The following is a 26,273-nucleotide window of genomic DNA, read 5'->3' on the forward strand; positions in this document are numbered from 1 at the left end:
TATATTTGATGCCACCAACTTTTGCTTCCATAAATTCTATTCCACTAAGGGTGACCCTTAAACTTTTTATCTTTTTAACCTATAGTCACCTTAGACAATCCGATGGAATCTTTGTACTCTCATTGTATACCAGCAAGTCCTTTGGTACACCATAATCTATAATTTTTAAAAATTTTTTTTATTGTGTGCTTTGTGGAGGAGATACATTATAGCATTTACAAAGGTTCTTACAATGAATCAAATATATCATGCTTGAATTAAAATATTTTAAAATATAATTTTAGAGGAGACACAGAAAGCTTAAAGTTCATTCATGGATCCTGAGTTAAGAAATCCTAACAAGTACAGTGGAATCTACACATTTTCTGATTTAAAGTCCAAGAGGCACTGCTCAAAAATGAAAGTAAAGGTACACAACTTGAAAAAATGTTTCTTGATAATTTCTACGTAAAATTTTTGCTTATAATTTTACATGCCCCAAAAGAAATCCAAATATTAACATTGCTGATGAAAGCAAAGAGAAAAGTAAAGAAGTCTAACATTTAATTACATTTTATTAGACCAATTTTATGTGTGTTTCTAAGTTTGGAAAAATGCCAGTTTTAGGACATGTATCTGATGAAGATCAAAGATCTTCTCTTTAGTAATTACTGTAATAAAGCATTGAGTTTACCCTAAAAGAGAAACCGAAGTGTCACTCAGTGCTTCTCTTTGGCCTTGCCTGACACACCTTTGAGGCAGCCCTTATCATTTCATCTATAGAAACCTTAACTCAGGATTCAAGCCAAATATAGTTTCCTCCTAGAAGCCTTTACCAATATCCTTGGGCTTACTGCTAAGAGTCCTTTTTGTGCATTCCGCACAGTACTTATTTTGGGCATTATGAACCTTATCCCAATCCTACCACATTCCTTGAGGAAAAGGCCTTGGTATTTCATTATATATTTCCCCCCACAAAGTAAAATGGACTATCTTCCTATAGTAGGTGTTCAATAAATACTCAGTGCATGATTTAGTATAGAAACGGATGATTTGTGAGAGAGGCCTTAAAGGACATAGGAAATCAATCATAGTGGACAGACCCAAGGAATAATAAAAAGTGAAGTAGAAATGGGGAAAAGCCTAAACTAAGCAGGAGGAATTGAGAATTACTAGCCTCATAGACCATCCCAAGGTAAACTAAAAAGTTAATTTTCAGCATAACAATGCAATTACTGATAAAGTATTTTTAAGCTTTTTATGTAAATCTGTCAAATAATAGATATTATTATATTGATCTATAGTCTAATAAAATACTAAATATTTAGAGCATTATAAAATACCAAATTTGCAAGTAAAACAAAGAGCTTATATCTTAAAACAATGTTAGCATTATAGTTTAGTAAGTTGGTCCACTGTGGAACCACCATTCATCTAAAATGTCTAATATAATGAATGCATTTTTAAAGTTATTGGAAATGGTGAGGGGAAGTAAAAAGAATTATTATTTTTCTTACTTGTAGGCATTACTCAAGCATACCTTCATTATACTATATGATGCTTGTGAAATGTTATGCAGAAAGTTAACTTTGAACTAAAGTCTCCCTACTTCACATATAGCAAAGACTTAGCGTGGCCTCCAAGTGTTCAAGTTAGTTGAAGGGAAATTGATAAAGAAGAAAAAGCAGAGAAAAAAACTTTTCTCTCTATTTTTCAAGATACTAATGGATTTTATCAGATGGCTTCTCCTATACACCATCTATTCCAAATTTCTTGGGAATAATAGCCTTGTAACACATCTTCCACATGCACAAACACACATGCACCTCACATACCTGTGTATATATATATGTACACACACATAATATACATTATATGTACATATATATCACAACCTTGATGAAAATCTTAAGCTCTTGTTTAATATGATAAAAGTATGGGAGAAATTGTAACTTCCTGCGATTGAATCACAAAATCACAGTCAAAATATGTACACTTTCAAAATATGTACTTCACTGTATCAGTAGAACTATGATATTTTGTCATATTAAATAAAATATATACAATATTTACAGATTAGAAAACTTATACAGTATGTATAATTAGTTTGATTGTGGTGTGTAAAGTATGCTTGCTAAAACAAAATATCTTTGTCATATCTATAAAGAGATTGGGAATGAAATCCCAATCTGCATCCTATCCCCTTATTATAGTATAATATAAATAAGACATTTATGCAAGGCATACAAATTTGATAGTAACCAGGTGCTATTACTTACCATTTCTGCTTCTGTCCCTCCACCTACATTAAATAATGTCTTACATGAAGATTCTATTTCACTTTAAAATCCCTTCATTGGAAACCACAGCTTCATTTCTGAGTGTAAGAAGACAATAAGTGAAGATCTAAACTAGTGGTTCTCAGTGGATGGAGTTTGGGGGCAATTTCTCCTGCAAAGGGACTTTTCAGTTAATGTCTAGAGATTTTAAATTGTCTAGAAATGTTTTGCTTATCACAGTGGGGGAAGGGTGGTACTGACATAGCCTGGATGCTGCTAATCCTCCTAAAAACACACAATATAGTCCCCTAACAATAAAGATATATTTGCTTAAAATGTCAGTGGTGATCAATTGAGAAACACTGATGCAAACTAATTCATTAATAAATAGGAACACTAGTATGTTTTTCTGTCAAAATTATTAAAATAAATATGAGAGTAACTTATACCTGGGCCCTCCACAATAATTCATTTATTCAGACAAGTCTCTGAAATTTCCACGAAACTAGAATTTATTCTTACATCATAAATTCTGAGCCAGTTGTACTTGCAATTAACCCTTTTATGGCACCTAGCAGATCTCAAAAGGGACTTTTAAGGGTGGTGATGCTATTATGGTATGAATGCAATAAGTAATAACTAACAATGTTGAATTACAGAATGTAAATGTAAACTATGTCTGATTCTCAGCCGATTTTCTGTAGTACGTACTCTGCTGCTGCTACTGCTGCTGCTGGAAATGCAGTAGCATATTCTGAATTTTAAGCTATTCTAATTCACATGCCTGTATGGCAGCAATGCAAAGAATGATTACTCTGAACTTGACAGATAATTCGCATGGAGAAATCACTTGTCACCACCGAGATCAAAATCTTTGCATTTTTATTTATTTCACTTAGAGATCAAAAGTGATCACCTAAATTCAAAACTTTATGAATCTGTTTTCAATGCTTCTTTTAAATAGTTTGCTGCACAATATGTATGGCTGGAACTAACCTGTATTTTTTAGTCACTTGCCTAAGATTCCACTTGTTAGAATTTTTGGCCAAGTGATTTTTCTTATCTTTGCTTGCCCATTTGGTCTCCATTAAATTCTCCAATATAACCATCTTAATTCTGTCATTCTTTACCTCTGTCTAGACACCCTGTATTTTCAAATGTTTTAATTGCTCACTACTTCTTAAGTATGAATATTTTTACATCTTATTTTATGTTGACATTTTGATATCAATAATAATTCACAAAAGTATCTTAAATACATAGAACTCATTTAATATAGAAGGATGTAGCCCAAATACATATACATATACAGACACATGTCCTGCATAGAAAAGCATATACTTGTGTACCTGTACATTGGTTTACGGTCTGTTTTCAGATCCTTGAGGAAAGGCATCCTACACATTTTATATTGCAATAATGCACACTGATCTGTAGACTACCAATCCATGAATTTATAAGAAGAAAATATGCAGGAGAATTCTAGTAAGCTAAACTCAGTTTTCAGGTTTGTTAATTCAAAGATAAAAAGCTCTCTCTTCTGTGAAAAGTATAAACGGAGTCATCATGGTTGAATTACTTTGGGTCTCCTAGCACTTCATCTCAATGGTAAAGACATCTCTACAAATTAGGATTCCAACTCAGCACCGAATCACCATGGGCTTTATAGCCATTTTATCCCTCAGAGGTTAGAGATGTTAGCTCTCCCATAGAAGGAAGCTTTTAATCTATCTATTGGATAAACCTAGAGTGAATACACTCTTGCCAGAGGAGGAAAGTCTATGACTATACCAAATTTGAAAACTAGTCCTGAAACAAGAATAATTATGGCTTCTGATTCCATCCACATTACCATGCATTCTGCTCTCGAAACCACTATTGTCTGGAACTATTGGCCTTTTCCTGTTACCCTCATTCTTCTCATGTGTCTTACTTACTTTCTTTGACTTTGTTCTGATCTTCAGAGTTCTGTCCAGACTTATTTCATATTTGGAGTTGTAACTAAAAGATGCAACTCATAAATTTTCAAAATAGCAGAAACAACTCTTTGCTTTATAGTTATCACAAATGAGGAAAGGGGGCATTTCCTGGCATCATTTGCAAATCAGAAAGCACAAATGACCCTTAATTTCACTTGACAGGTAGAGAGCATATTCCCTTCTGTAGTTCTATTCATGAACTCTTGTAAAATGTGTTTGTTTTCTATTTTCCTTAAGACAGAGAGTGACATATACAACAAAATTCAAGTTCTCTATCCAAGACAATATATGTCAGCCTTTAGAGTATGAAGTAGGAATAAGAAATCTCTCAAAATTCCAGTGTATTCAATTCCTCTCTGATTTTCAAAGATGTTAATTTCATAATCAAAATGGAAAGAACTTTATAACATTCAAATGAGAAATCATTTTATTAGGCACTCAATAAATGCCAGGCATTGTTCTTACAGACACAAAGATTTTAAATATATGGTCCTTTCCCTATTGAAATTGTGCATTCTTCATGGTAATAACACACTATATACTTGAAATTCATACAGCTTTAAAACCTGTTATAAAATTTGGCATATATATATATATATATATATATGGAAAAGAAAAGAAAAATGGTCTCTCAGAATGCACACAGTATTAACAATTTGGAAAAGGACTTCTTAAAGTTTTCTTTACCTTCTTTACCTTACAAAGGATTCACATCATGGTGTCTGAGCTCTTTCAGTTGCTTCCCTTCCACTCCTTGGCTACCACGGAATCTGGAAGCAGCATCAGTTATCAACAGAAGATGGTTTCATGATAGGAGACAATGGGAGGTGCATGTCCTGCAGCAATTTAAGGTGTAGGATATCAGATTATTACACGCCCAAGTGCTTTAATACAAACTGGTGAAAATAAACAAGTCATAAAATCACAAAATGGTTCTCTTGGCTTAGCAGACCTGAACCTGTGTAAAACAGGTCTTAAAACACATGATAGAAATTCCACTTGTAGGAACCAAATATCATACAATACATGTATTGCAATGTGAAATAAAGCAGTTTCCTGAATGAGACTGATTAGTGTGCATATCCGTGACCACTGATCTGAACCTGCTTATCAGGGAAAAGGGATGTAGCTCATTGGCAGAATGCTTGCCTAGCATGTGTAAGACCCAAGGTTTGATGCAAAATGAATACATAAAATAAAAATACATTAAACAATAGCTTCTCATTGTTTTTATTTTTAAAAGGCTGAAGGGACCATTTCTTCATTTACAGTCGTCTGATTTTTGATGGTTTGAATTTAAAAAGGTTATGGTTACATTATGGAGAAAATAACTATTAAAAATTAATTAAAAAGTAGTGCTGGTGGCTCACTGCTGTAACCCTAGCTACCGAGGAGATGGAGATTACTAGGATTACAGTTCGAGGACAACCTGGGCAAAAAGTTTGTGAGACCTCACCTCCAATAATCAGAACTAAATGAACTGGAGATGTAGGTCAAGTGATATAGCACTTTGTAAGCACCAAGCCCTGAACTGAAACCCCAGTCCCACTAAACAAAATAAAATAAAATAAATTAGGCAATTCTTTGTTATGCTACTGAACATATGATAAACAGTTTTAAATTTACTTCTTGTCTCAATTCCCAAGTGAAAAAACATCCTCACTTCTGGTTTGTATTCTGTATCTTAACAATCCTAAAAAAATTGGAAACAACTAGCTGGTTGTTTGCATATTTGCATTAACTTTGTTTTTATGCTTCTGTTCACTGAGACAAATTGCTTAAAGAGGAAGTAGCCTCCTCAATTGACAGAATTTTAAAGTAGTAATTATATTATGTTTTCTCTTTAATAAGGTTAATTTTATCCCTATATGAAATTTGTGTCTACACTGTGGTTAATGGATAGCAGTGAACTATAGCATCCATTCAGCCCTGTTTCTTCAGAAAGTCCTAAAATGGTTTTATTTATGTGCTGCAGATTGCCTTAGTTTTGCCCTTTAGCACCACCTGGTGGACAAAATATCATTTTTCACTGCAGTTTTTTATAGCCCCTCCAGACTCTAATACCCAATTATGACTTAGCATAATAATCAATTGTGAAAGGTTTAAAATTTAAATATCTATGTAAACAGAGCAAGTTAACTACTCTTGCAAATTTAAGTGCCTGAGCTTTTTTCTTTTTAATTAGCACATAGTAGTTGGTGGCTGTACATATTTATGAGATACATCTATACAGTATGTACTGATCAAATCAGTGTGGTGTTCACTTCCATGTCCTCATAATTTGTTTATGTCTGAAACCTTCAAGTTCCTCTCTTCTAATTCTTCATAAATACACAATAGAATATTGTGAACTATAGTCACCCTACTGTGCAGCAGAGTACAAGCACTTATTTCTCTTATCTGTGTTTTGGGACCCATTATCTAAGCCCCCCTTTCTGTTCCCTCTTCTCTCTACTCTTTCTAATCCCTAGTAATTACTATTCTACTCTTAGTTTTGGTTTTTTAGAGAAAAAATTGGTTTTTGTCATTTTGTATCCCTAAATGCTTGAATTTTTTCTTTTTCTTCTTTTTTTAATGCTTGACTTTTTAGTCCTTGTTTTATACAACTGTGAATAATATTTTACATTCTTATACAAAACTATTCTTTCTACATTTTAATTGTTCTTTATTTTTATCTTTGTCAATATTGAGTCAAATAAGACCAGGAAGTTTTCTCTGCCATAACAATAAACTGTGATTTAGATGAGACTGACACCCCAAAATGCAGCTAACCACTTTTTAAACAACACTTTATAAATAAGTTTCATATTTTAACTATTACCATGTTAATATTTTATGGGAAATTAATACTTAAATTAGTATTTCGACCTATACTATTATAAAATAAGGCCTCCAAATGCTCATTTTCCCCCGTACTAATAAAATTGAGTCTTATATTTATTAGTTCTCAATTTTTGATAGCTTTTTAAAAATTTTCTATAAGATAACTCTGGTAATATTTTCAAATGAGAAATGCAGATATATGTAAAGCTAGTTTGAGCTTTTTTAATACATTATTCTTTGTGAATATATTCCTGTGAAATAGATTCCTATGAAATATAGTGAATTAGATAATTCTCTTGCAGATTTTACTATGTTCTTATAACTTCCCTAAAACACTTATAATCTTCCTTTCTTTCCCCCTTTTTCCTTAAGGCCTTGGGTGGTACACTGTAAATTCAGCATACGGAGATACCATTACCATGCCTTGCCGGCTTGATGTGCCTCAGAGTCTCATGTTTGGCAAATGGAAATATGTAAGTGACCCACCTGCCATTTGGTTAATTGCCTCCAGTTTTAAAAGTGCAATTCTTTTTTGTGAGTAAATATGAATGTTAAATCAACATGATGGCAATATTCATCTATGGATACTAATGTAGGAAGGTATAATCAGTGCATTGAATATGTCAACAAAATTTCTAAGTTTATAAAACAAGTCTATTTAAAAAAAATAAGCACATAAGTTTTAGGTGACAATAGTCTGAAATATTCATCCTTAGAGTCCCAGAATAGTTCTCTACCAACATGGAAAGGTGAAGTTAAGGTTTATGAGGACAGTCTTTTACCATCTCCCAAATTCCAAGAGCCTAAGAGTCTACCACACAATTCATGCTGAATCAAATTCACTGTCAAAATAAATGGAATCATGTGACAAAAAAATCTTCTGTAATCATAGAAAATTCTAAGCATAACACAAGGAATGGTTTTCATCTAAACTGAGCTGGCACAACAGTACTGGAAACTGATTGATAATGGCAAATTTCCAACTGTGATTAAGCAAAAAGCCCCAGGAATAAACTGATGAGATACATTTCAGTTTCACTGTTAGTGGCAATTTGCAGAAATAGTACACATCCTCCAATTTAATGTAAACACCCAAAAGACAAGTGGAGGATGTGGGAGAAATGGAAGGAAGCAAACCTAGGGAGAGGATGAACTGGCTTGTTACCATCACTGTAAACTCCTGTGAGTGGAGAATGTGGCTCTTCACTCCTCCCAGCCTCACTCACTCAGCCTCTTCATCAGCATCTGCCACAGGGCCCATAGGAAGAGATACATAAATCTAAGTACTATCAAGAGCGGAACAGTGTAGTCATGATGGGACCAGGATGCTTAGCTCAAATCTCAACTCTGCTGAGACTTACCAGCCAAGACATTGGGAAGCTATCTTACTTACCAAATGCTACCATCACTGTGCAATCTGTAAATGAAACTAAATTGTAAGTCTAACTTACTGTGTTGTTAGGAGTTTTAAATCAATTAATCACTGCATAGAAAGTCCCAGGAAAGAACCTGCCACATAATTAAGTGCTCAAAAATTAATAACTATTATTTATTGCATAAGGAAGTGAGTATGAAAATTTAAGTACTGGTCTAACATATTTCCCATAATGAAGAAATGACATAAGGCAAGGATTTACATTGTAAACCTGAGATAAAGCTAAAAGATTTAAGAAGAATATTGCTGGTGTATTCTGAATGTGTAAGAGCTTAAAACTTCGGGACTGCAAGATAAGCTTAGTAATCAATACTAATTTTTTAATTAATTCTGCATAGTATCTTAAAATTTGCCTTATATTTTAACATGTTGTATCATATTTTATTTTCTCAAAAGCCTTGAGAAGTAAATAAAAGAGGAATTGGCACCTATTTTAGACTAAATTGCTTCTTAGATAAGAGAATTCTCATGGAACCAGAGGAAGAAATGCATCATGTGACTCAGGGGCCAGATTATCTTATTTTGATAAGCTTTTATATGAAAGCCTTTTGAATTAAGTTTTATGACTCAAATAGTAAAGCTGAATTTCAATGGTTAATCTAATTCTCTTGCTTAATGGACATCATTGTTTCACAAGGGTGAATACTGTTTCTCCAGGAAGAGTGATAAAATGATTTAACATGCAAAGGTCAGCTATCGCAACTCTGCTTGAATGATGTGGACATTAAAAGTATGCAGATTAAAGTAAGGAAGAGGCCAAAGACAACTGCACAAGATATCTAAATCAGTGTTTGCAGCTCAAGTTTAAGCTTGCTGGAATGGTGATCTGAATGTCATCTTGTACACTTATATATTTGCTTTTATGTACTTTTTGTTTTATATTGAACAAAACCAGTCCTTGTCAGTTTCAAAATAGTCACTAATTCTATTTTCCAGATGTGAGGAAAGCTCATCTTCTAAGAGCTCTATCCTTTCATTTTCACACATTTAAACCAACCTATAAAAGAGCTTATAGCTTCCTGTCTCATAAAGAGTGATTTTCTGTAAGCAAAGATTTATGTGAGGCTATTATCCAAAATTATTGCTCTTAGACAAAAAAATTATAAATATTGGTTGAAGAATGTAGCCAACAAATTTTGTTATTCTGAATGCAATGCAATCCTGAAGCATCTGAATATGCTTGTTTTTAAAAAGTATTATTATTTTAATTTTTAGGAAAAGCCTGATGGCTCCCCAGTATTTATTGCCTTCAGGTCCTCTACAAAGAAAAGTGTGCAGTACGACGATGTGCCAGAATACAAAGACAGACTGAGCCTCTCAGAAAACTACACCTTGTCTATCAGTAATGCGAAGATCAGTGATGAAAAGAGATTTGTGTGCATGCTAGTAACGGAGGACAACGTGTTTGAGGCACCTACAGTAGTCAAGGTGTTCAGTAAGTAGCCTGCAATATAATTGCTAAGTGGGATTGATGGGCAGTACAAGAACATGTTCTTTTGAAAAAGGACTGAGCTCTCTGTAATGTAACTACACCAGGCTTCTCTATAAGAGGATTTCTAGAAATCTTCTGCTCATGCATGCAGCCAGCAAGGGAAACAAAGTCTGAAATTTAAATAGGAGATTTACAGTGAGGAACTAAAACAATATCCTTCGTTGTTTTGTCATGTAAAATTTTCTGAGATATGAAGTACTATTAGTGATAACTGACATGATTTCTAACTTTCACTGGTAAGTACTTAAATAAATGTTCTGTGTTATAGACAAGTTCCATATATAACCATGCATATGTACATATACATTAGACTGAACCATATGAAATTGCTATTTTAATATATAAAAACAAAATAGAGATAAATTCAATTCACCTTATTACTTAGAGATGTAAGCACTTAATTTGTACATATATATACATATAATAAAATATATATGTATATGCATCCTGACCTTTAATGCTTATTGATTTAGACTTTAAAATGTTCATTTGGTTAAGTAAATTGCCCTAAATATAAAAGCTCATCCCATCCTGAATGTGTGTATGGGACACACCAAGGGTAGAGAATGGAGTTAGAAGATAGGAAAATTGTAGTCACTATGGCAAAGTTACTTTGCCTAATAATAACATATAGTTTATGTTACTGTGCAAATAGTTGTGCAAATGAATGATTTGAGACATTATAATTAAGGCATTTCATCTTTTAAGATTCAAATAAAAAATACTACCTCAGTTACATCATGAAAATTGTAGGAGGAAAACTGGGTCTCAAAAGTTTCAGAAAGCAAGTCTTTTTTAATTAGGAAAGAAGGGCCCTCACTCTCCACCTTTTTTTCTTCAGCTTTCTGAGAATTTGATACCACCTAGACATTATTAAAATAAATAGTGAGGAAAGAAACCCAGAGGGCTCCACCTAAGCACGTAACCATGGATTTTTCTTGTTTCTCTTGTAATAACCTATGCAACTAAGTAGGTCTGTCCCTTAAGTATTTATATGGACTTCAAAGCTCCTCTGGGTTCATTATGTGGACTCAAAGAGTGCTTACACAATCAAAAGAAACCTTTGTTCTCCAGAAGAACCTTGTAAAAGCCTATTACATGTTTCAGTTGATTACTTTCAGCTTAGAAGGCACTTTCCAGAAATCATCTACACTTCTCAATCATTTTATGAATCAAACAAGTACCAAGTGTGTGCCACTCAGGTCTACTTCCATGAAGCACATGAAATAAAGAATTGGTATTTCATATTTGCCAAGGGCCCATGTATCTTTCTTTTTAAATTTTACTTTGATATTCTTAGAAAGATGTATGGTACACTGCTCATGACACTTTTTCTGAAGACAGCAACCAAATTTTTTTATTATAGTCTATGATATTAAGAATGTCCCATAGTAGGTAGAATAAGTCACAGCACACTAATAGTTATTTATGTTAATTTGTCATTTTCAAATTTCTTTTATACTGTGTTAAAATTATTGAACATTAAGCTAGCATAAAAGGAAGTTGAGAAAAATTCAGGTTATTACACATTTAGATGTTTTTCAGAATGCCTTTCTTAAAAAAATCTGAAACTAAAAATTCATTTGATCTAATTCAATAAAATCTGCAAGCTGCTTTGGAATACAGAGGATTCCTGTGATTGGGAAAACAAACTCACACCCCACACACCACCAATACCCCTTCCCCGTTCTCTTGAATATTGTTGAAAACAAAGCCAATCTCAGAAACAAAATTTGCATTCCAGGCTGTGGGCCAGAGAAAATTTACATAGACAAGTTACACACTCTTGAAAATGGTGTTTTATACTAGAAATTGTGAGATCCTCCAAATCCAATAAAATGAGCAGCATAGCTCATGATAAAGACAGTGTTTACATGATGATGCAGGGTCTTTGCTTTTAAAAAAAATTTTACTTTGGGTCACTTTTTGTGAAGCAAACAGCAGCTGTGACTGGGAGACTTTCTTCTGGGCATGTATGTATTGCAGTCACTTAAGAGTTACTGGACTCATCAATCAGACCTCTGTTTCCCACTGTTGAGTCACCTAGCAACGTGCACCATGTATCATAGAGTCATGTGAGTCAATCCCAGATTCTCTTGCTGCAGATTGCAGAGCTCATAGGCAAAGTCAAATTCTGTTTCTTCAAACCAGAGAACCTGACTGGTGACTTTACCTTTAATGTAATTTATTTGTTTAGTTTTAAATTATACCTCAGATGTAAGAAAACATACCCATAAGCCATCCCAGATCCAAATATGTGACGTGCTTTAGCACCACTGATCAGCTATTTTCAAAAGTTGAATAGCATGAAAATCAAACAATGTTTGCATTTAGTGCACATTCGAGGTTAATGAAACTATTTGTTTAGTAGACCTTTAAATGTTTCCAAAGATTCATTTCAGTGATTGTGCAAAAGGCTTAGAGGTCAAATGGGTACCCAGAGAGCCAGATGACTGTCAGTGGTGAAATGGAAAAATCACTGAGCTGATCACTGGCTGACCTTGCTTTCTCAGTACTGTTGCTAATTTCTGACCTTGGGCAAGTCTCTACCATTCTGGGGTTGAGATGACCTCATCAGTAAAATGAATGCTCTAGATTCCATGGGAGGGTTTTCCATTCTCTTACTAGGACCCTACTCAGGAGCTAATGTAGAGGGCTTGGAAAGGTGAGAAGCTGCTGCTACTTAATTAGCTAGAATTCTATTAATTTTTTTGGCATTATTCATGGTAACTTCTTCAGGAAAGAAAGCTAGTCCAAGATGTTCATGAAGTGGAGTCAGGAAAATCAGATGCTCCCTGATTTTGTGTGATCCAGTCTCAATAAAAAGGTTGGGGGGGTCTAGCTCTACAAAAATACTTGAAATCACAATCCTAATTTGCAAGTTTCCTCTATTCTGGTAGTGCTAAAAGAAAGACTGTTCCCATGACACAGTCTGATGTACAGGTAGTCCATTTCTCATGGTGTCTGGTGGTGTTTGTTGGGTTCACACAGTTGTTTCAGAGTTTCTATTTGGATACTGCTCCCAATGGTTTATTACAATTGAGCATACCTTTCCTCATCCTCCTGAGGAAAGTTATTCAAGCTGAAATTAATACTTTAAGGGGTGAAAGAAGCAGAAAATGGTTTATTTAACAAGAGACCTAAACTATATATTTCAGTTTGGTTCTTTAAACATAAAAATAATAATCCTTTCCCCCATCTAATGAGGATATATTCAACATGACTCCATGAACACAATAGTAGATTTAAAGTATGCATGGTCTGTGAGGACTAGTTGCTGAGAAGAGGTGGGACCTCTTTTGAGTTAACCCAACCAGTGCATCTGCCTTTTCTTGTTCTCCAAAATCAAATTGAGCTATCCTCTGTGGAGGTTTTGACAGCAGTACCAGGACACTGTAGGTGATATTAAGCAGTTTTGCATTTGTTACTTCATCTTCACCTGCTGGTGAGACAGCAAGAGGTCAGAAAATACAAAGTTTAGTATGTTGCTCATTTCCGTTTTTTTGAAGGCTCATACTGAGTACTCACTAACAACCTGGGTGTTAGAGCAAAAGGAGATATTGATTCTGGTATATTTCTTCCAGCTCATTCCCCATCTTCTTAACTTAATTTCCTTTTCCTGCAAAATTATCTTCTGTATCACTTCTCCAGCTGATATACTACAAAAAAGGCAGTAAGGAAAGTAGAGCTTCCATTTATGAAATATTTCAAATTGCAGTAAACATTAACTGTAACTTGATTTTTAATTATTTACAATAAGACCTGAAAGGATATCAGTGGAAAACTTCACAATCTAGTATCTAAAAAATCAATCATTTGAGTCCTCGTATTATATGCCATTGCTCTAGTTATATAAGACTAAAGATGTTAGCTGCCCTTTCCCCAGCACACACACACACACTGTACTATCTCATTTATAATGAATATTGTAAAATTCATTTTTAAATCTCTCTATTCTATAATTTTAAGTTATCATAGTGTGGTCCTGTGATAATACTGCTCCTAGTTACTTCAATAGAAATAGCCAGGTCATCAAGGAAGAAGAAAATTAACTAAGGCATGATTCTACCATTTGATTTCAGAGTGATTTTACAGAACTTAGGAGTTTTCAGAACCAAATTTGGTTTATTTTTAAATTAGTGTTCTTGAATAAATTACTTTAACAATGTAAGTAAATTTGTGGCATTGCTTTTTCTCTCAACTTTATACTTGGTTATGAGTCTCTGAATCATAATAAGACATAATTCACATAAAATTTTAAAAAAACACTTTAAAATCAATATGCAATTTTGCTAAAATAGTATGTGTCCTCTTTTATGGTCTTCCAACTAATATCTATCGATTGTTGCTACCTAATATAAGAGAAAATTGCATACAAAATATGTAGTTAATATAGAGGGCTTGAAACAAAACTACAAGGAAAAAAATGAATCAAGGAAATGCAATACGTATTACCATTTTTTCACAGTATTCACTGTGATTCTCTTCCAAATGGAAAGATGAATAAAAATGTGAAGATGGTTAACTTTTAAGCATCCTTTCATCAAATTTTTTAAGGTTTGCTACAGATTCATTTCATTAAAATAAGAAATTTTAGAAGGTATTTAATGGAAACAGTGTACATTGCCACAAAAGATTGTAATACATCACCGTTTATGTCTGCATTGATAAAAACATCAGTATTGACAAAGGAAAAGTATAGATATACATTCTGTATAGTTAGAGGAAATGAGTATGGACAACTGTTTTGTCATTTTACTTCGATGAACTAGAAAATAGTAAAACTTGGCAAAACTGCCCAACGAATCTTTCTTTTTTTGTACATTTATTCATATGTGCATATATTGTTTAGGTCATTTCTTACCCCACCCCCCTCGCTTCCAGGCAGAATCTGTTCTGCCCTTTTCTCTAATTCCAGAAAATCTTTCTACTTAGAGCCTAAAGTTATGTTGAGATCTTCAAATTTCTCCATATATACCTGGCATAATTCTATTGAAGAAAAAAACTAATAAACATTTGTCTTTTTCTTCCTGTTAATTTTGACTCTTGTTTGATCACATAAATTATTTTAATATCTTCTGTGTTTTGAGGTCATAGAGAGTTACTAAATAACTGACTTTAATGCTCAGAAAACTTTGTCTTATTTATTTAAGCCCTAAAAATTTGCATTCTGTTTAAATATTATAGATGCATTTCTCTTTCAAATGTATTAGATATTTATTTTTGAAAACATGAATTCCAAACAGAATTCAATGTTTAATTCCGTAGCTCAGTTTTAATTTTTATAGCATTCTATCAAACTAATAATAACATCAGGTTGCACAGGCTTTACCCCCAATATCACCTTTCCCAGAAACTGATGTCTATTTTGAGGAGATTTTTGATCAACTTTTTTATTATCTTGTAGTCATCTTCCTAACAGACAATAGACAGTTGGGTGACATTTCTGGTTTTATATTAATCTTAATTGTCCTTGTTGTACCTTTCTATTCCTCTACATTTATTTGCTCCCTACTTTTCTGTTTTTCTTGTTTTGTTTCCAATTGATGTATTTGGAAGCTAGACAATAATCATTGTGAAAATTGTGTTTGTGGAATTGTATTTCTAGAATTAATTGTAAACAGGCCCTCCTATAATTAAAGTACATGAACTCCAGTCATAGTAGATTTATTATATTTATTACTTTAATTTCTAAAATAAAACACAATTGCAAAGGTAAATAATTTTAATTTAACTGAAAGAAAGCTATATTTTTCAATACACTCTAGTGATGCTCATTTTGTTACTACAAAGGCTTTTTTCTTTTTTCCTTGTTTTCTATGATGGTGTACATAGATAACATGTCGATAACTGAATTCTAAATTGAGTAATCATTACACAAAAGCCAATTTAGCTGCTTGGTAATCAAAATTAGAATTATTGAAAATTGTGAATAATACAATAAGTGAAACAATAGCTGGTAGCTTTCATTTGTTTGTTTATATCAGAATAGAACAATTCTGTCCCATAAGACTTAAAAATTAATACAATGAAGCTATTTATGTTTTCTAACAAACTGTTGAAGTACTTTGAAGTACAAAATCCATCCATGATAGAAAATTAACAGATAAGAATAAAACCAATTAATTTCAGTAAGAAATTGTTGCTATAATTTTTAATCAGTTGCTCCTGAAGCCTCTATTAGAATTCATATATATAGAACTAACTATATTTAAAATACTTCTGTCCATCATCTCAGGTAACAAATTTGAAATATTTCCCCATATTTATAATTTCATAATGTGACAACTTCAGAGATAAAGTTTGAAATACTTAGCAAATTTGTGCTTGTATATCCCTAACTAGCTTTCCCATGATTTTAGAGCAGTGTTCCTGAAACTTCATTATGCCCAAGAATCTCCTAGGAACTTGTTAAAAATATAGATTGATGGGATTTTCCCACAGAGATTCTGATTCAGTAGAATGCTTAAGACTTAGAAATATGCATTTTAAACAAGAACCTCTGTGATTCTTATTTGGGTGAATTAATGTCCTTACCAATGAGTTGCCAGTTCCTGATAAGTAGTAAGTGTCTGTGATAATCAATTGGAAATAATGTATCCTATTTAGTACATTAGCTTCTGTTCTACTACCAAACCCACATTCAGTTCATAAAGCATAAGAATTGAAAATATTATATTCAAAAGATTTATAAGAACTTGAAACAGTGTTTAAAATCATAAAGCTATCCTTTGGAAGGGCTTTACCTACCAGATTTCTTAAATACATAGTGAAATTTCTTAAACATAGGGAAATCTGTTCTTTATTCTGTTGCTTGTTCTTCTTTGACTATGTGCATTATATTTGCTGTAAACTGAATCACAGATATCCTGTTTTCCCTTTTCATGTGTATTCAAAACTTTTCTCTACTTAACCTTAGAGCAACCATCTACACCTGAAATTGTAAACAAAGCACCATTTCTCGAAACAGAGCAGCTAAAAAAGGTGAGAGCATAGTTTTTGATCAACTACTTTTTACTTTGTATTAAGTGCCAAGAAAATAAAATGGGTTTTGCTTTGGTGGAGTTCACAGTGTTGCGATTCTAATCTGAGAAATCAGAAGGCACAGTGAGAACACCATGCCTACTTCCCTTTGACCATGAGAATGTGTAGGCAGATAGGGTCATTTATGAAGGGAGGAGTCTTTCATATTTGAATGAACTGAATGTCTGATAAAACCAGTGAAAGATGAGTAAATTTTCTCCAGGCCAAATGTAGTTAGGGCTCTCCAACAAGATGAAATAATGGGATATGAAAGAGAATGGCATGCCTGGGAAACATCAGTTTGGGGCATTTTGGAAACTTTGAGTGCTGGGATAGAAGGTGAGAGACTACAGTAAGAGATAAATCTGGAGAGGTAAAGAGAGGCTAGATTATGGCAAGCCTTGTAGCCACAAAGCTACAAGTTTGTTCTGTTGACAAACTACACTAGTGAAAGTTTGAGGTATAGGTGTGAAAACAGGTTTGTGCAATCACATTAACAAAGACAAAAAGAGAAGCTCTCTTGAAGGGGGAGGCAAAGTTGAATTCCACATCTGAGCACATCAAGTAAGAATCTCATCTTCAGTAGCTAAAATATCTAAATTTTCCTTTATTTGTGTGGTGGAGCCAAGTTCTTTGAATCAAATTTACTTTTGCTGAACATTATTTGGTAAACATTGAATATTAAAGTTAAAACACATTTGAGCCAAATGGTGGGGATTGTAGAATATGGTAAGGATATGTAGTCTGAAATATATATAGTACGAAATTAGAGAGGAATCACATTTTAATGCTAAATAATTCTTACTGATAAAAATCTATGAACCGTAGTAAGTCAACATAGTTATATAGTGGTGTTAAAAATAAACAGTGACAAAATTAATCTGGTAATGACTTTAGATGAATGTAATTTCATTAATAGTGTAGAATCTATTGCACATTTTTAAATGGGCAAAACTATATTTTTAAATAAAAAGCATTGCTTTTATATAAGATAACAGATATTGTTTTTTAGTCAGTGTTGGAAAATGAAAGGTTCAAGGTACTTTGCATTTCCTGAGTATTCTGGGGTTTCCTAGTCAACAGTCCCTGATTGAAACAAGGAAATACTTGAAATAATGAACTTTTATTCAAAAGAAATATTGAAGCAAGGAAATATCATTTCCTTTTTATTTTGTAGTTGGGTGAGTGCATTTCAAAAGACAGCTACCCAGATGGCAACATCACATGGTACAGGAATGGAAAAGTTCTACAGCCTGTGGAAGGAGGTAGGTATGAGGTGGGCAATAAATTCAGATGAACTGTTTTGATTCTTTCCTGTCTAGCTATACTGCAGGCTACTCAGGATCTAAACATGCTGTCTTCTTCTTATAAAAGACTCTATATACTTTACTACTTTATCCATTAAATCCTTAAGTGATTTTCTGAAATACCATTTTAGCTGTTGTACAGAAGAATCAAGAGTAAAGTATTTCTGCAAGTGACATTTTCTAGAAGTTAATTAAAGCGAATGGGAGAAAGAATTCCAGGATTTTATTTTATCAATATTTCTGATTCGTGGTTTTAAAAAGACATCATACCTCACTGTATACCAATTTTTCTTCTTGCTAAATACAATTAGAAGGACAAAAACACTTCTCAAGGGTGTTATGATATTTAATTAAAGATTGTGATTTTTTCCAATGAAATAGTTTATCATCATTATTCTTTATTTTTCTTCAGTGGTGGTCATAATTTTTAAAAAGGAAATGGATCCAGTTACTCAGTTGTATACCATGACTTCATCCTTGGAGTATAAGACAACCAAAGCAGATATACAAATGCCATTTGCCTGCTCTGTGATATATTATGGACCCACTGGCCAGAAAACACTGCAATCTGAACAAGCTGTTTTTGATATTTATTGTAAGTAAATCAGTATATAATTATGTAATTTTAATATACTAGAAACAATATTCAACTATTAATCTTTGAAATCTCAATCTACTTGTTCTTTGGATTCTGCTTTCAGTCATCACCACAAACCTACAGCATCCAAATAATCTTTTCCTCATAGTGAAATCCATAGAAAAAAAGCCATCTTATAATTTCTTTCACTTTCTATTATGTTTTTTATGAGTATCTCTTCTGTATTCTGCTAGATGTCAAATTCCTTAAAGACAGAATCACTAACATGATCGATTTCTTCTAGAAGTCCTTAAGCCCTAACATACTTCCATAAATTTGTAGGAACTCAAAATGCCTTCTGGCCATTCTCTGAATGCATGATAGCCAAATAACAGCCTTATAACTGACTAGCTTCCAGAGTATAGGATTACCATTTTCATGAAGAGATTTAATAATGAGATCAGTTGCTTAATTTAGATAGGATGTTGTATTCAAGATATTTTGGTTAACTAAATTATAGCTTTGAAACATATATGAAACTACAAAAGAACCTTCCTGCACATTTCTTCTAACTCCATTGTTTTATTTAGCAGTAAATGTGAGTCACAGAAGTATGCCATAAATAAGCTGCAGAGGTTGGAATAGAATCCTTTTTTCCAATTCTGGGTTCTTTCTTGTAAGACAAATGCCAAGATAAATCTAATGATTAAGAACAGGAAACACGCTATTTTCAACTTTATTATTTCAGCACTTAGTACTTGTATAGACACTGAACAAATGAACCAATGATTGGCCAGAAGGATAACTGAATAGATAGAAGGGAAAATATTTGAGTACACTGTTTTAGTTATTATGTAGAGCTTATGTAGACTAGTAAGATATAGCAGTCTCACTTGAGCTAAATTCAAGCCAAGTTCAAGCCTGGTGTACCAAACTGTGTACACCAGGTTAAAGAATTTTTATTTCAAATCTTTACATATTGGAAATATATGAAGGATTCTTTATACCACTATAATATTCAAAGCATTACTTCATAAAATTGATCCAGATGAAATGTTATGAAAGTGTACAAAAGGAGAAAGATTTAAGATGAGGGATTGAATGAAACTAATGGCAACATTTCTGGTGTGGGTTAATCAGGGTATAAACTAGGGAAGTGTTAGTGGGAACAGAGAGGAGACTCAGATACAAAATATATTATGAGGTGTTAATCATTGAGACTTGATCATTAATTTTGGTATGAGCCACGTGAGTTAATCCAGAACGTTGACATGCAAATATGTTGCAAAACCCCCAATCATAGTTTGGTCTTTCAACACTTAAATACAGAAAGGATGTATTGAAATATTGAAAGGAGGTGCAGAGAAGGTGCATTCTGAGATAGAGGGGAAGGCAGCAGCCATTAGGTCTGGCTGTTCCAATGTCAGCCTTGACCAGAGGTGTGCCACAGAGACATGCTGCTGACCAAACCTCAGTGCTAGTTAGAGAAGAGCCATGTCCAAAAGTGAAGGAGACCCAGAAATGGAGGTCAGCGGGATGCCTAAAGCAAACTTTATTTGCTTTTTAAACTTATTGTGAAGTGATGGTTAGAGAACTATCACAGACAAGTAATCATTGATTAGTCTCAGAACGTTCTGAGCTCAGCGATGTCTGAGCAATCCGTAATAATCTTTCTAAGTGTCCTTTGCAATTCAATTGGAGAAAGGTAAATAAATAACTAATAAGCCTCCAAAATTGCAACTTACTGGTTTCGCATTATTAGCTAATAAAAAAATAGGTCTTGTGGTAGATAATTTTTAGTGCCATCACTTTGAACACATAAACACCTGTCTCAAATAATTATTAATTTTTTGTAAAGGTTTCCTAAAACAAACTTCATTGTTCATTGTACTATCCAGTTGTGTAACAAATGGATAGGTTAGAAAGTGAATTGTTTATAACTACTACCACTACCTTGCTTTATTTCCTGCTTGCTAGATATGGTCCCACTGTGTCCACCTGAATTTATTTAGCATTCTATTGTTGAGCAGTAGCCTGTACGAAAGAATACTGTTTAGTCCTGTTTTCTCCACAACAATGACCAAAATGGAATGAAAGTATGGAAGTTGCATCTTGGCTCCAATGAACAGGACAGAATTACGATACATTTGCCATCCTGTTGATTGTGTTAAGAGTCTCTCTCAGTACATAGGATTCATTTTTTTAAACAGATCTACTCTCCTGCATGGCCTAAACCTTGCTGGTACTGGTTAGCTCATGCATCCTTTCATTTAACATAAGGTACTATTTTGTAATATAAGTGCAGTGGTGCCTAATAATTTTAGTGACTTTGATAGCTGATTTAGTCTTTCCAAACTATAAGATTCATATAACATCATTTAATTTCCTTATAATGAAGTCTTACAGTGAGATTGTTCATGCTAGTCTTTTGCACATAAAATAATTATAGTCTCTCCTACCTCCACTAAAGACATTTAGCTAAGAAGAAATTGATTTTTATGTAACAGAGTCTCTTTGTAGTTTGCTCTAACTAAGTTTAGTGCTTGGTATAGCAAGTGGCTATTAACTTCAATCCCACTATAAAAAGAAGCATTTAAGTAATTACCGTTACTAGCTTCTTGAGAAAATTGTGTGTAATTTAGTCATTTGCATTGTATGCAGAGAGTAATTTGGTACTTGACAAAAATTGTTATCTTGGGCCTGTGACTCTTGCAGATCCTACAGAGCAGGTGACAATGCAAGTGCTACCACCAAAAACTGCCATCAAAGAAGGGGACAACATCACTCTCAAATGCTTGGGGAATGGAAACCCTCCTCCTGAGGAGTTTATGTTTTATTTACCTGTAAGTGCTTAAGTATTATGTATCATTTTGTCCTGTTGTTTGACTTCTAGCTGACATTAAGGATTACATTTACTTGGGTAGAGTAGGCGTGAAAGCATGTTAGTTATTCTTGGAGACAAAATAAAAACAAAAAAAAACCAAAAAACAGAGAAGCCTTTAGAATGTCCTTGGAAAGCTTTTGTGGCACCTGCCAATGTTTTTGCCTTTTTTTTTTCCCCTTAAGGTTTAGAGACTTCAGACACACACACACAAATAAAGAACTACCACAGGAAATCATAACTGCAAAAACTCTAGGTTTAGTTGTCCAAATAAGCTATAAAAATCTGCTCTTTAGAAGCAAATAACTATAAAATAAAAACTGATGACAGCAAATGGTCTGATATGAATTCTAAATCTACCAGGGTGTTGCCTGAATGTATCTTTGGGCTTCTGAAGTAGGGATTGTTCTATTACATGTTATTTATCTTGGTAATATAATGTTGTAGGCTCTTTCATCTTATCATATATGATTTTTTTCCACGCTAGAAACACCCACAGCCTTGACGTGCTAGAAGGGCTCTACCACTGAGCTACATGCACAGCTCATATGTAATCTTAAAATATTAATCCCTCAACTTCTATCTATATCACAGCTGAAAGAAAGTATATGCATGGAAGAAGTATTTGAAATTTCCTGCCAGGTTCTGGATGCATAGTAAAATGGAGCCAGACTGAAAAACAGCTCTGTCTGAGGATACTTTGCACTCCCCTCGCTTGGTGTTCTGGCATCACCTTTGAATGGAGGAAAGCTATATCCTATTGAATACTGTATACCCTGCTGCAGTGTGCTTGTGAATTTACCTGCCACATTATTGTTAGTTAAAACATCATTCTGTATGTTGCCCAGAAGTCTAGTATAAGTAATTTCTTATAAACTTAAATGTTTACAGAAAACTATTTCACCTGTTAAATTGGCATACTGCTTTTCTCTCATTTACAAATGGAAATGGAAATTATGAAACTAATTAGGTTTCCATTTTGACTATCTGAGACAACAGAGCCTAAAGTGTGTCTCAGTTTTTATGGAAATACATGCTGAATATCTCTTTCGGTAACATAAATACCTTTTCCACCCATATTTTTCTCATTCTTGATGTGTTTTCTTTTTCTTTCTCCCTCTTTTTTCCCTTTCTCTGTTTCTCACTCTTCTCTTTGCTTCCTTCTTCCATGTCTTTCCTTATTATTTGGATATATGACATGTTTTCTCTTAAGCTGCTTCATTTCTTTTTTCAGATTAGGTAAGGCATTTACATAAAAATAAAATTTATTGGACAACAAAAACTCTGCCTCAAAAATAAAACATAAGCCATGCTGTCAATAAAATAGATGTCATCAATACTACATGAATTAGCTTTTAAAAATTCCTTAGAACCAAAATATTAACAATTTCTCTAGGAATAGAAGTTCATAGCACAAACTGTACTCTTTTTTTTCCAATCAAAGTGCATACTCCCTTTTTTCTTTATCTGAGGAAGTGTCATCTTCATCAAGAAATAACTGTTCTCATTGTAGCTACCACATATAATCATGTGACATTTTGCTTCTATCAAAAGGGACAGCCAGAAGGAATAAGAAGCTCAAATACTTACACATTGACAGATGTGAGGCGCAATGCAACAGGAGACTACAAATGCTCCCTGATAGACAAAAAAAGCATGATTGCTTCAACAGCTATCACAGTTCACTGTAAGTCAACTTCTTCCTTATCAGCTGATGGTATAATGTGCAGAAGTTTTCTAATAAAGTGCAGGTATATCTTTCTTAAATAAGTTGCTTTCAATAGATTTAGTAAAGAGCATCAGAATAAACTCACTGTTCATCTAGATTGCACTCCAATATTGAAACCTTGCATAGATCTGGTCATTGTAATTTTTGTCAGTGGTAAACCTCCCTCTTCTTTCTAAATGTCTTCAGTTTATTGATAAATAGTTCTCATATGGATCTTAAGGAACAACTCATTACATATTTTAAGAAAAATGACACACACACACACTCATACCTGGATATTTGTTTTGAAAAGAAAAATTGGACCTCATACCTAGGGCCTTGCACATGCTAGGCCACCACTCTTCCACTAAGCTACAACCCCAGTCCCTATTCAGATATTCTTGAATTTCACAAGGTTGAAAGTTGGTCAGGAAAAATGTAGATAAAATATCTTTTTTTAATTACAAAAGTATGAAAACTCAAACCAAGGCAACACAAAGTTACTATAGACTTAATTATTGGAAAAGGCAGTAGAGACAACTAAAACCCATTAATTGGTTGAACTCACTCTGTATAAAAGGATAGCAAATTTATGGAAACAGAAACTCTTCAGATCACCTTCAACATAACTTCTTATTAACTTTTAATTGTCTTGCTCTTCAGATATTCCAAAAGTTATATTTGGCCCCTATGAATGTGATAGGGGGAAAAAGATACATAGAAAACCAACATATAACTTGAGTTCCTTATTTCGTAATTGGTTACAATTTATCTTATTAATGTTTCTGATCCATCATGGAAATGGTAAATTTATTCATCCAACCTACCCATTGTGAGAACTGAAGTCACAGAGTACTTTGGACAAGTGTCAATCTTGCTTAGAAATACAGGCTGAATTTTCTGATATGTTCTTTCCACCCAGCAATGCCATCAGTAAGATTTCCTCTAGACATCATCCATTTTGATCTCATTGAGCATGAGATATTTTCTTGTTACATATTAAAAGGGACTTCATTTTTTTTCCAATTGTTCTCTGATTTTGTAGAAGACAAAAGATAAAAGATTAAAAGAAAAACATGATGCTTTTGCTTGTTTGAGATAAAGATAGCTACACAGGGAGTTTCCTTGTTATATTTCCATGCACATATGTATTCCAACCCCAATTGGTTCATCTTCCCTAATCCTCTTCACTCCTCCCTAGACCCTTTCCTTGGTGGCCCCAGCCAGTTTAAGATTTCTATGTTCACCCTTGTATAGACAGCACATCAACCCCTTTACAGTTCTTAGTTTCCTTCTAAAAGGGACTTTAGATACTGTCCTAAACACATGATTCTAAATCATTTACTCTATCCATAATGCTTGGAAAACATGTAGGATAGGAGCTAAAACTTTGATGGAGATCCAAGAGAGTACACTGGGGAGTAAAACAACCAAATGGTTTCTTTTGATAATCTGATGTTGGAAGTGCACCCTGGGGAGGCCTGTAGAAACAGTGAAGTATTAAGAAATGTTCACAGATGAGTACTTTCTGTTTATTCTGTACTTGTGCTTCATGGGTTTGAGCTCATCTGCCATAGGAGCCAGTTAGAGAGAAAGCAGTGACCTTTCAGTGTAACAACAGTGCTATTTTTCTCTGAGGACCAGTCAGTCATGGAACCATTTATCTAGGCTTATTTCATGGAGAGGAAAAAAGGAAAGTAAGAGAATATAGCCAGCAAATAGAACTGCCTGTACAAGAGCTCTCTGATATCCTTGTTCATGGCATCTTTGGGCCAATAACCAAGAATCTAGTTGCTTAGAGATGGTGCTGTGTGCATATGTTTAAAAGATGCTATGTACCCAAGACCCTAAAAGAAGAAAGCTCTTATGCATATTACTTGTAGATCAAGCAGAAAGGGTAGGCAGAAGAGCTGGTGTTAGCCACATTGTACATCAATGATCATCTGTGATAGGAAAAAAAATAAATGTGTGTGGAACAGTTTACTTGGACTTCAGTGCAGTTAATTAGATTTAAATGCATTTCAGTTTTGACAGGTTAGGCTGCAACATTGGATTTTAATGCCTGCATTTCTCTTCAAAAGCTAAAGAAAAGGTATTTCAATCCAATTAACATTTCATTCTACTTTATACGTAAAAATCAAAATCCTATTTTTTGCCCATTTATCCTCGACTCCTTGTTTTCCAAAAAATAGAATTTGTTTTCCTTCTGTAGATGACTAAAGGGATTGTGGATAGAGAAGCAACGACCCCTACATGCACAGGTTTGTAGAACAGACCTCTCATCACAAATCTCTAAGGCCGACTCCTAGTTGTTGAGGAAACAGCTGCTATTTGTCTGCCCATTCATGCATGCAGAGATTCTTCTTCAGAACTTTCAAAGTCTACCATTGCCCTTTAAACTCTTTTATATTTTCACTAGAAAACTATCTAGCTAACCATTCTGAATAAAATTTTCAACTAAATACATCCTGAGAGGGCTGGCAAAGTGACTCAAGTGGTAAAAAGCAGCTGCCTAGCAAGTATGAGGTCCTGAGTTCAAACCCCAGTGCCTCCAAAAAAAGAAAAAAACTTTCTAAATTTTTTTTATATTCTAATTTAAATTTAATTAAATTAGAATATAAAAAACTAGAATTTAAAAAAAAATTTAAATTTTTCTATTATATTCTGAGGAAACTCCACTTTTCTACATGATGGTGCAGCCTTTTATATTAAGAAGAATCTGAGAAAGTAAGCTCCTTCCCTTTACTTATTCAACTGTAATGTTTGAGAGCCTCCCACATGTCAGGTGCT

At 33.7% G+C, this 26,273-nt stretch overlaps 1 protein-coding gene across 3 annotated transcripts in view; it reads left to right on the forward strand.

Moving 5' to 3' along the window:
• The window catches only part of Alcam (activated leukocyte cell adhesion molecule), a 178,358-nt gene that overhangs the window by 125,275 nt on the left and 26,810 nt on the right, over positions 1-26,273 (forward strand). For all 3 annotated transcript variants that reach the window (XM_074073036.1, XM_074073038.1, XM_074073037.1), the window contains exons 2-8: positions 7,433-7,533; positions 9,711-9,930; positions 16,907-16,971; positions 18,188-18,275; positions 18,730-18,912; positions 21,610-21,737; positions 23,330-23,462. In XM_074073036.1, coding sequence (XP_073929137.1) covers positions 7,433-7,533; positions 9,711-9,930; positions 16,907-16,971; positions 18,188-18,275; positions 18,730-18,912; positions 21,610-21,737; positions 23,330-23,462 — 918 coding nt within the window. The remainder of the gene's footprint in view (positions 1-7,432; positions 7,534-9,710; positions 9,931-16,906; positions 16,972-18,187; positions 18,276-18,729; positions 18,913-21,609; positions 21,738-23,329; positions 23,463-26,273) is intronic.

The sequence above is a fragment of the Castor canadensis genome, chromosome 5 (genome assembly GCF_047511655.1).
Source record: "Castor canadensis chromosome 5, mCasCan1.hap1v2, whole genome shotgun sequence".
NCBI lineage: Eukaryota > Metazoa > Chordata > Mammalia > Rodentia > Castoridae > Castor > Castor canadensis.